Below are 12,501 nucleotides of genomic sequence, written 5' to 3' on the forward strand. Positions count from 1 at the left end.
AATTTTCTGCTGGCAGAAAAGCACTTCCAGCAGTCTATATGCCTCGGCTTCAACCGCTCAGCTTTGCCTTTGTGATAAATCAATTTCCATAAAGGGCTTTATGAAAAAGACATCCATGCTTATTGCTCTTATTAAAAACATGAATTTGAAATATTTCATTCATCTGAGGTCACCGTCAGCTAATGGCATCCTGCGGGCTGGTTTTGCGGGGGAGACATGGCCGGAGGGGGAGACTTGTCTGAGGGGGGCTGGATGTGTGAGTCAGGGGAGAGTAAGTGGCTGTGTCTCTTAAGTTGGCAGGGGTGTTTAGTCTTTGCCTTAGCTGGATGCTCGTGGCTGTGTTTGTCTGGCACGCTGAGGAAAGATTGGAGCTGCTCCGTACAGGAATCGAAGAGATGAATTTCCTATGAGAGTCAATTGCTGCTTTTTTAGGATAGATCATTTCAGATGGTTTAAACCTCAATAATAAAAAGTGTTAGCAGCATTTCCACATTTATCTAAGTGGTAGGAATCAAATGTGCTTAAACCTTTAGGACAGTAACCATCGGGGTTTTTCTTTATTTATGTAAATGCTGCAAGCATTCAGGGCGAGACAAAAATCAGTACAGCAACTTTTCATCATCCTAATTCATGTCAAACTAGCACAGAATCACAAATACAGAATATTTCTGTAACTTAAGCTCATATTATCACTTCTTGATGACACCTCAAGATGGTGCTTATGATAACAGGGTACCATGAGTTGAAGTTATTCAGCCAAAGAAGAAGTTCACAGTAGAATAAAATATTATTACATTACAGGGATGGTGGACAGCGACAACAAGAAGTTAAAAGAGGGCGGGTATTTTGACAGATTTACCCACTGCGGAGAAATATCATGGCTTTTGAGTGTCCGAACAAAAGTAAATTACAATTTCGTCTCGTTTTAGTCATCAAAGATTTATTTTTGGCTAGTCTTAGTCTTGTCTTTCTCATGGATAAAAGGTTGACAAACATTTTTAGTCATAGTTTTAGTCGACAGATTAACACTACTTTCACAAAAGATATTGCAGAAAAGATTTATCAGATATTATTTGATATTGCATGCCACATTTCATATCACGTTACGTAACGTAAACGGAATGCAATATAATGGAATGCGATGAGACGCAATATAACCTACACATCAAGTGCAACGTAATGTAATTCAACGAAATGTAATGCAACAAGAAATAATGCAACGAAACAATGCAATGAAACACAACATATCGTAATGCAACATAATTGAATGCAATGTAACGCAATGCAATGTAACGCATCAAGTGCAACCCTAATATAATGCAACGTAACAAAACACAACATAAAACACAACACAACGTAATACAACATAATGCAATGCGATGTAACGCCATGCAGTGTGACGCAATGCAATGAAACGCATCAAGTGCAACCTAATGTAATGCAACGAAACAATGCAATTAAACGTAATCAATGTAACAAATGTAATGCAATATAATGTAACGCAACTTATGCAACGTAACACACTGTAACACAACACAATGTAACACAATGCAACACAACATAATGTAGTGCAACATAACAGAATGCGACATAATGTAACACAACCTAAAGAAATGCAACATAACACAATGTAACACAATGCAGTGAAACAGAACGGAAGCCAACCTACCATATCAAAATGTTAAATAAAGTAATGTCAGGCAATGCAATGTAATGCAACATATCATAACACAACATATCGTAACACAACATATCGTAACGCAACATAACGTAACACAACATATCGTAACGCAACATATTGTAACACAACATATTGTAACGCAATATTTATTTCATTGCCTTGCGTTGTCTCTTATTGTTACATGAAGAAATTTAACATACTTTATTATGTCGTATCGGGTTGGATCATACCGTATTGTATCATGTTGTTGTGTTGTATCATACTGTGTCATGTAATATTGTGTTGTGTAATGTTATGTAGTTGAAACATTTCTTATCATACTATATCATGTCATGTAGTACAGTATTGTATCACATGGTCCTGTATTTTTCCTTATTTTTCTGAATCATATTGTATAATATTGTATTGTATTGTATCTCTCATTTCTTCTCTTCTTCATCTTATCCTTTTTTATATTATCTTATCATGTCATATCTTTTTGCACCTGTTATTGCAACTTATTGCATCACATCATGTTTTATCATTCTGTATCTATCGTATCTTATCTTAAACTTATTTTGTCTTTTCGTATCATATCGTATCATATCGTATCGTACCATAATATGTCATATCAATTGAAGGATTTTAACATTTTTGACACTTTGCCACTTTTTTGATACCAGGTTTTTAGAATTAAACAATTACTGCTAATTTCATGTTTGAAAGTACTGACTAAGAAGTCACATTTTCAGCTCAAAGCTGCCACAAGCAAAGAGCACACAGTGGCGGGGCATCAACATAGAGATCAAGTAGAGATCAAATCAACAAAAACAATATTGATGTAAACAATACTGTGGTACCCTGTATCTCATTCAGAAGGATATAAGCCTGTCTTAAAAACAAAATGTATTGCCCATGTATATGCATGTGTTAAATACTTAAAATAAGAGCTTTCCCTTGCAGACATAGTCCAAGCAAATTAACACTTTCTTTGTGACTCAAAATCCTCTTTTTATTTTCCCAGATTACATCAATGCCTTATTATTATACTTTCTTTGTGAAATGTCTTTGCTGCATACATGGTGTCAGCTGCTACCAAACAGGAAAGATAAATGCATGTATGTGCACATGATACATCTACTCTGGCAGCACTCTGTTTTCCTTTTCATATGTCTTTAAATGCCTTAAAATTGTGGGTGAATAAACTTGTGTCCCCTGTCTGCCAGGTCTACCCAGGATGGTTGTGATCAGAGACTACAGTGGCGTCCCCTGTCCCCACTGCGGGCCCCCACTAAGCATTCATGCGGGGGATGTCATTGAACTGATGTTTGCCGACCTGCACAGCTCCTGGTGGCAGGTGCGTGTCACTCAACTCATTCTCGTTTTATCTCGACATCTGTGACTCTGAAAAATATAACATGTTACGGCTCACCGGGCTGGCTCGGTGCACGCAATGTCTTTGCAGTGTCGTCGGTTTGAATCCCTGCTGCATGTCGTCTCTGCTCTCTGTCCTACTTCCTGACAAAAAAAAAGGCTTTAAAAGATATGTGAATGGGGTGACTTCAGCAGCTAATTTACCGGCCATTATTGTTCCTAAATCACACAGATATGTTGAGGTTGTTTATCACGTCCTGTTTCTTGTCAAGAAAGCCCATAAATATCACATTAAGATGAGGTCAGTGTTGGTTTGAAATATCAGGAAAAGATCTGCATGAACCCCAGTAGACCTCAGATATATTATGAACAGAGATATCTGTCTGTTTTTCACTCCTTAGATTGAATCACAGCCTACATCAGATGATCTAACCAATTAGTGGCTTCAGCTGATTAATAGAGTGCCACAGTGAGACAATAAAACAGCAGATACTTCAGCCTCTTGAGGATGTTTTAATGGCTGGTGCACAACCTTGTGTACAGGCACATTAAGCAACCATCTCACAAGGTCGTCCAATGGTTGACAGAGTTTGACCTTATCTATTTTTGAAAGGATGGCGATTTATCGGGGGGGTCTTCCGGCAGCCTCCCTAGCTGTTTCTCACTCTGCTTTACAGCGGCATTAAAGCCTCATCCTCCTCCCGGTGCCGCTCCAATCAGACTGCAGTCTCTGCCAGCGGCACGGCTGGGAGTTGGCTGTTAGCCTGATTTCTTATGCTCCGTGTTTTCTCTCTGTTGTGACAGAGCACAAGGTGGAGGGTGAGAGAGGTAGTGCCAGGAGATTTCTTGTAAGCTGGTAGAACGGCGAGGAGAATGTCATGCCACAGACCTGATGGCACTGCATTGTTTGCTGCTATGGCAACCGTGCATGCTGGGAGGGGATAATGTAGTTAATTAAATGGTGGTATACATTTCTGTCCTGTGCATAGTGGTGGTGTAAGAAGGCTGCTTAAATGGGACCAGGCTTGAATGCACAGTCAGGGAGAAAAGGATAGTTATTCCAGAGATACCTTCAAGGCTTTCCACAGACTTATGGAGTGGTCAGCCTGTGAAAACAACTGCCAGCTAGGGGGTGGGAAAGCTAGCCTTGCAGTTCATTAAACAAAGTGAGCCACAAATAATAAGAAGGTATCAAGGGGTCCACTTCCAGGAAACTTCAAGTAGCCAATACTGAATTCCCTGCAATTTTAGGAATATTTTGATCTTTTGTTTTTTTCATATTTTTCTAAATTGATTTTTTCTCATTTAATAGATAATCTCAAGAAAGAATTGTGTTATTAATTCCTATAAACACTGGAATTAAATGTAGACTTTCAAAGTTAAAAACTGCTGATAGCTGGCACTTGAGGAAAGCCCTATAAAGGCTCATCTATTCTCTATACTCAAAATGCATATTGGCTGTGCTCTGAGCTCATTTCATCCATATTTTTACATGTTTTCTGGAAGCTTATGGATGCAAACCAGACATTGCAATACTACCAGGAATCGTTGGGGCAGTATTGAGTTGTGAAACTAACAATTCAAACCAGACTAACCTTGCAAAGCAGTTGGATGGCCAGATTCCACATCTTTCATCAGGCAAATTCATCTTGCAGAGCCTCAATAAACAAAGTTTGGGCCAGACCCGAAAAGTGTTCTGACCAATCAGTGTCATTTAAGGAGAAGAGGCAGTACGGGCGCGGTTTAGTCGTACTGGAAGCTGCTAGCAATGGCTGCTATTGGTGAAGCAATTAGCTCAGATGTGTCTGTAGAAAGAGGCAAGCTGATCAGACCTTGACCACATTTCTTCATTAAAAAAGAGCAAAAGGCCACACTGAAAACTTATCTTGGTAGAAGAGATGTTTATGCATGCCTCCTAAAAGGCTTTGGCATGAATTTTAGCCTGGCCAAGCTCCACTGTTCATGCACTACTATAGTGTTAGCCTGTACAGCTCAGGTTAGTACTGGAGCTGTGTGTGTATGATCTCATTTTGACTTGTTGCTCTGATTGGCCTGTTATGAATGCATCTGAATCTAATCACCTCCTAAGGATGTTTTTAAAAGTCCTGCCCTTACTGAACACTTTGTATAAGAGGTTTCCCAGAAGAATGTGAAACATTCCCATGCAATACATGAAACAGGCATGCCAGGTTACTACCAGACCACCCTGACAAAGAAGAATACTTTGAAAAACAGCTTAACTTCTTCTCGGTGCAGTTTGGTAACTTGGTAAAAATGAAATATGACACAGTATATAAATAGCCCTATCTAAATTAGGGTTTAATCAATGTGAAGCTATAAGATTGTTCTATTTTTTATTAACCTAGAACTAGCCTTTTATTCATACATAGGGAGGGCCCTCTCCATGGAGTCTGTCATCTTGCATGACGGGACAATGCTTTATAAACAAACAAACAAATGTGCCCTGTCAGCTTTTTTTTCTCACAAACTTGTTGAAACACAATGAAAACGGAGAAACTTCATTCTACAGTCCTTAGTGCATGAATAACATGTTTTCACAATGAAAGTCTTCTTCAGTAACGCCCAACAATCACAGTAAAGTTCATGCACAAATGCTTGGCAAGCCAATTTCTGTGTGGAAAAGTGAAGTCCGCCCTGATGGAGATCTGTGTTTGTACCCAAAATAGTAGTTAAGTCAGGGGTATATTTGCAGTTGAAATTGAAAACAGATTGATGTTTCAAAAGCAGTCAGAATGATAAAAATAAGCTCAGCCTCTGTGGAGATACCAATGTTTAAGAAGGAGGAAACCTTCATGCCTGCAAATTTGATGGAGTAGATTTTAAGGAGAATTACATCAGAAGGCTGTGAGCTGTAGGTGGGTGATTTCACTTTATTGATCCAGAGAAACATACGTTGGATATTTGACCTTGGGAAAAAGCATTAGAGAGAACATTAAACCATTAGGTTGTCTTTCCCTTTTAAGCTGGGTGTCATTTGTGAGTAGCTAAGCTCTCCTTTTACTCCATGATAAGTGGATTTGAAGTAACAAACTGAATTTTAATGGTGGTTAATCAAAATTGGCAGCTACATAAAGTTAAACTACAGCAATGGAAAACCAAGTGATGAAATTAGATTATATTTCCATAGCTGTAACTGTCACCAGCTAGCTCCCTCAATCATGGACTATCAGTTTGGGGCATTCAGATACCAAGTGACTGCACTTTAGCACGTTGGTTCACACCATGCATTAACACCTTTAGTGATGGCCTGATATCGGAGCTCGCTTCCCTCTCTCCCTTAAATCATTTCTGTGCTTCTCTTTCTGTGGACTGGCATCCCTGCATGCCATGTGCAGCGAGGCCTTTCACAATTTAAATGAATAGGAGTTATTAAGCCACAAGCTAAGGGGCTAGTATCGCATCTTTAACAGCTTTTCTCCCTCTTGTTGTCATATCATGCTTTTACAGGACACGATGATACACTATATTTAGCAGAAAAATCTTGTGGGGTACTTGTTTGATTGAAATGACAATAATTCAAGAGAAGTTACAAGAGAGTTGTGATGTGTCGTTGGTGCATGAGCTGGTTTTAACAGCTGGCTCTTTTTCTAAGCATTGGGCTACCATTTGAAAGATATTTTCTATTTCTATTGTTCTTTGAAGGTATAATAAGACAAAATGGTACAAATTGAAGAGCCATTCAGAAGCTCTTATGACTGAGCTGAGCCAGAAAGTCCAGATCTCTCAAAAGAGCCTGAATTCCCTTCAATCAAGTGAGGCTGGACTGAATCCATGAATTATGTTTATTAGCAGAATACGCCATATTACATCAGTTAACCCAAACCATCTTCATATGCAGTCTAAGCTATTGGATATTGAATCATCTTTAGTATGCATCGAGATGTGTCCAAACAAAGCATTAAGGATTACCACTTTGTACCTGAAAACCCATATGCATCAGAGTCTAGTAAAACAACTTAAAAACATATCTATGCTTCTGTAGTCAACAAAGATTTGAAAGCAATCTCCATGGAAAGTATGCATTCAACTATAGTATTTTCATTTAGGGCTAACAGACAACAAAAAGTCAGATTTGAGCCAGCTTGTGTCTTTGCTTTGTGAGATTGAAGGACTGATATTAGCATCACAGATAGAAGTCTTTACTTGCATGTTCTCATTTGAAAGATGTTAAACAGGTTCATGAGTTTCTCAAAGACTATTTGAAGACTATCATATGTCTATGTAAAGAACAGATGTCCAGTAACTTGAAAATCTGCCTCTGTCCAACATTAGTGTGGACAGTGCATTACAGCAACCATATAAAAACTTTAGAACTCATTCAGTCTTGCAGCTGCCTACATGCAAGCTTACCGCTGACCACCTTTGGCCAGCTACTACTTTCAAACCACCTCTGCTGTCAGGTATTAATCGATTACATCAGCACCTCGTAGTCAGAGCTGCACAGCTGACGTACCCGCGCATGTGCAGTCTTTTTTCTTCTTCTGTGGGGAATGTTAGACACACTGCTCTCCTACAGTTCCTCTGAGTCATTCTGTTACATCAGATAACCAATAAAGTGCCCAATATTTAGCATTTTTGCAAGAAGGATAACATTTGTTGTAATCATGACTGAATTTCATCAACCACTGCAAAGAAATGTTGGGAGAAATGCAGCTGCAGTCGTCAGTTTCTTTCTTCTTGTAAGCCTAAGATAAGTAACCTGACACACCAGATGGATTTGTTTCACACATCCATCTGGGAAAGCCTCAATAGGAAACGTTTGAGAAAAAGCAGAGGATTTGAAAAAAAACTCAGAGTTTGATTGGATGAACGTTCTGTCTCTCACATCTCTACGGGCCAATCAGAGCAACAAAACACGTGACGTAGCTGCTATCGAGCTCTGCGTGCGCAGCTAGTGAAGAAGAACGTGAAACATGACTATAGACATGTAAGTACTCGACTTTCGTGTTTTTGAAAAGAAAACAACTCACTGCTGTTCTTTGTTCTTCTTTTCATGAAGACATGTCATCAAGTTCTGATAAAACTGGCGCTTAAGCAGCATCTACGCTAAGCTCTTCCTCCATAACTGCACCAGCTCCTGCTGCTGTTTGTTTATGTAACGACACTGCCGTGCCTGAAAGTACTGCCCCTTGTCACCGATTGGTCCTGTCACTGTCTAACCGGGCCCAAACGGTTCAGACGGGAGCTTAACAAGATGGATTCGCCAGTGAAAAACAAGGAAACGGGCGTATCCATCTGCTTTGCAAGGTTATAAGATAAGCAGGTTATTGAAATTATACATAAAATTCAATTTTGTGACAATATGATATTTTAGCTGCATTTTAGCCAGTTGAAGAGTATTAGAAAAACTGTTGTGAATGAATGAACATGGTATCAACAAAACTGCAATGTTGAATTCATATTCAGTGCTCACTGGGCTACCTGACTGCACCACTATTTATACTTTATACCAGAAACGTTCAAACTTGTTCCACTGGGAGCCAATTACAGATAAATAGAAGTATAACTGGGCAACTTTGTTATACCTCCCCTTTAACTTAGTAAACCAGCCCAATCCAGTGTAGGTTAAGAAAGACTGACATCACACATTTCCATTTATAGCTGGACAAGGTTCAGCACTGATGGGAGATGCTGATGGCTCATCTCCACATTCAGATAAAACATGGGCAAACCTCACAAAGTTTATCAACTTTGTAGGACCACTGTGCAAGAAGGAGACCAGTGGGAGAGGCAACAAAGACACCTATGACTACTCTGAAGGAGTTACAAGCGTCAGCTGCTGAGATGGGAGAGACTCTGCAGACAGCTGTTGTTCAACTTCTTCTCAGCAGTAGGCCGTGGAAGGCTTGTAAAGGTAGAGGGTAAAATGAATGCAGCAAAATACAGGAAAAACTGAAGGACTATTTTATTCAGTCTGCAAGAGAACTACAGCTTGGGAGAAGATTTGTTTTCCAGCAAGACAATGACCCGAAGCACACAGAGAAATTTACACAGAAATGGTTTTAAGACAACAAGGTGAATGTTCTGGAGTGGCCGAGTTAGTGCCCAGACCTCAATCCAATAGAGAATATGTGGCTGCAGTGTCCAGATGTGCAAGCCTGATTGAGACTCAATGCTGTGATTGCAGCCAAAGGTGAATCTACTAAAGTTTGACTTGAAGAGGGTGCATATTAATGCAATCACTTATTTTACCTTTTATACTTTAGTTTATTGACATTTCTTTGTTGATGTTCTTTTTTTTTTGTCAAAAAAGCAAAATTCTAATGACTATGATTGATTAATTAAAAATAAATAAAAGGGTAAAACATCCAAGGGGGTGGATACTTTTTATCGACACTGTACAGTTGTTGACAGCCCTCTGCTCTAATGAAAAGATTGCAGTAATACTTCCACATGGTCTTTAATGCTTTTTATGGCAACTGTTTTACTTTATTTCAAATCTTTTTCTCGTGCTTACAACGTCATTCTTTGGGGCTGCAGAAGAAAACTAACCTTTGAGCCAATTTCAGGGACATTTACATCTCCTTAAGGAAGGCTATCGTGCGTTATCCCTCTTCCAAAATGAAAAGAGATTAAAAGTCAAAACATTTAAATCACTTCAATCTAAAACAAATAATGCATGCTTCACTGTTTGAAATAAGCATTCGCCTGCTATTTTCAACAAGTTCCTTGGGTCTTAAAGTCACACACAATGAGTTTGAAGAGAAACACTGAATCTAAACAAAACCCTGTTTGTTTACAATGAAATCTCCACAGGGTACCTTTAATCTCCAGCCTTCCCGGTGGAGCCAGAGGATGGAATTACAGAACATTGAGAATTCATATCCCCCTGTTACCCAGGAGGCAATTATCCCCCATCCCAGTGGCAGAACAATACAATCAATCACTGTAATTTCATTTGATCCTTTGGCTGCTGCCTGTTTATGCCAGCAGAGTAATAAGTTTAATCTTTATCATACGCTTATCCAAGGCATAACAAATAGACAGGGGCTCTCAAAAAACCTTTGATGAAATGTTATTACACAGAATGAATCATAGAGATGGGTAAAGATTCGCTTTCCAATCTAGTTACTGCCGAGGCTTGCACGGTCCCAAAAAGCATTTTATACTCTAATAAAGAGGAGAGAGGAGGAAAGAATAAACAGGGCAGGAAGCTGAATGAAGAACTCCACATTCAGTGTGTTTAGACTGACTCACTGGACTTCAAATTGACCTTAGTGTGTATATGAACCCATACATACATGCTTAAGGAAGCTAAAATGATAAGGTCATGAAATAAAGTGAAGGAGTAAGACTGCATTGAAACTAAGAGGGTAATTTGTTTAGCCAATTTGCTTCATTTAGCAGCAGATTTAAATGACTCCACATTGTGTTTGTTGAAGGAATTAATGATTTTCATATAAAGCCTGTGTTTGCTGCAGGCGGGATAGCTAAAACGCAATTGTTAGTCTTTAGTGCAAACCAGCGTGCTCACGCTGTTTGGATATTCAAAGACCAGAATAAGATCCATTATTTAGTGTTAAACGAGGCTCTTGTTTTGATGCAGTACAAATCTAACTGCCGGCAGAGTTTGAACCGTAATTAACTTGGGCTGCAAATTAGATGCACTGCTTGTTGTGTGCTAATTGCTGAGGATTTATTGAAGTGAGTGTGGGAGGGGAAGAGAAAAGGGAGGGAGAGAGAGGAAGAGAGGTGTGGTTGCTCCCAGACAAATATAATGCGATTAACAGCCGGTTGCCTTTGCAGGGCAAAATTCTGGCAACAAGCAAGATTGGCTTCTTTCCAAGTGATGCTGTGAGGCCTTGCCCGTGTGTAAGTCTGCATATTCTTCATAATCAATACCACGCATTAAGTGTGATAACAATGCATTCAGTGGATAATGGCTGCTATTGATGTCCAAGCAAAGGAATGCAGAGCTTTTCAATTGAACTTTTTTCTCTGCAGAAGACTGATTTTAGCCATTAGATGTGGCTTAAATATCACATTACCACAGATGACCTCCACCTCTCTGTATCAACTCCATTAAGACAAAATAACCACGTTTTCTTCTCCATGCCAGGTTCCAAAACCTGTTGATTACTCTGCACAGCTCTGGTAAGTGATGAAAACAAATGACCGCAGACTGCTAACAATAACCACAAGTCATTCTTGCTCTATTTTATTAACTGTATCGGCTGTTTTCTGAGCAATTGCAGTTTAAGTTGTTCACACGTGGCTCAGGTTTGCAGGGCCGATGGAGAGATATCAGGCCGAGGTGGAGCTGCTGGACCGAGGAAACAGTACCTATCTGGTTCGACACAGGAGTAAAGAGTTCACCGAATACGCCATCAGCATAAAGTAAGTGCCTGATGTCTCATTTTCCATATTAAATCTCCTCTAATCTCCACAGCTGTTAAACAAAGACTAAGACAGAGAAAAAAAACATACATGCCTGTAACTACAGTCTGGTGGACAGACGTTATATTTAGTGAAAAGGAAGAGGAAAGCATTACTCAAGCAGGAAAAAGCCCAATAACCTTATCTCTCCTAATTGTTCATTAACATGTAATGTCTGGGTAAATGTATCAAATTCCGCAAAAATAAAAACGTTTCATAGAAAAATGTTTACATTTTATGAAACATTGTGACTTTTCAGAAATCAGGACAACCAACACAATTAGCTATTTCTTAAATAACATGGGCCATGGCTTCTAAAGTTTTTTAAATGGGAATAGCTAATACCAGCCACTCTGCATGGCCGCTTTTACCATCAGTGTTTGAATGTGGAGTGAATGGGTGTGACTGGGTAAGTGTGACCTGTGCTGAAGAAGCGTTAGACAACTAGAAAAGCACCGCACAAGCTCATATGCATTTGCACAGATGTGGCCATTACATTTTGGCTTTCCCACAACATAGTTATTGTTTTCTGTTATGGGTCTTTTCGAGATTATTATCCAGAATGTCCGTTAAAGTTTAAGGAATTCGTTTGAATCATAGGAGAGTTTGCTATGACTTTTGCATGGAAATGTTATGCAAAATTTTGGGGGATTTGCTTTTTAAGTATTTTTATGGAAACTTAGGAGTCATGTTTGTATATTTTGTAAAGTTTCGTAGGAGGTTATGGGTAAAATTTGCTTTGAAATTTGTGTCAATTTCATGGTAATTTGAGGAATTTGTTTGGTCGTTTGGTGAAATGTGTTTTAGAATGTCCTGGAATTTTAATGAAAATTTCAGAAATGTGTTTCTAATGTTTTGAAATTTAATTTGAATTTTAGGGGTGAATTTGCTTTGAAATATTTTGGTATTTTAATGGAAATTTGGGGAATTTATTTGTACATTTTGGGAGGATTTCACTGGGAATTTGGAGGTTGTGTTCTTTGAATTTTTCAGAAATTTACATGGAAATTTGGTTAATTTGTTTGGATGTTTTGGGAAATTCTCCATTATTTCATGGAATTTTGGAAAAT

General features: G+C 38.9%; 1 protein-coding gene across 3 annotated transcripts in view; it reads left to right on the forward strand.

The window, feature by feature from the left end:
* The window catches only part of LOC121520419 (guanine nucleotide exchange factor VAV3-like), a 114,291-nt gene that overhangs the window by 68,588 nt on the left and 33,202 nt on the right, over window positions 1-12,501 (forward strand). For all 3 annotated transcript variants that reach the window (XM_041803853.1, XM_041803854.1, XM_041803855.1), the window contains exons 20-23: window positions 2,887-3,017; window positions 10,802-10,867; window positions 11,115-11,149; window positions 11,276-11,392. In XM_041803853.1, the coding sequence (XP_041659787.1) occupies window positions 2,887-3,017; window positions 10,802-10,867; window positions 11,115-11,149; window positions 11,276-11,392 (349 nt within the window). The remainder of the gene's footprint in view (window positions 1-2,886; window positions 3,018-10,801; window positions 10,868-11,114; window positions 11,150-11,275; window positions 11,393-12,501) is intronic.

This window comes from Cheilinus undulatus, linkage group 13, assembly GCF_018320785.1.
Source record: "Cheilinus undulatus linkage group 13, ASM1832078v1, whole genome shotgun sequence".
NCBI classification, from domain to species: Eukaryota; Metazoa; Chordata; class Actinopteri; order Labriformes; family Labridae; genus Cheilinus; species Cheilinus undulatus.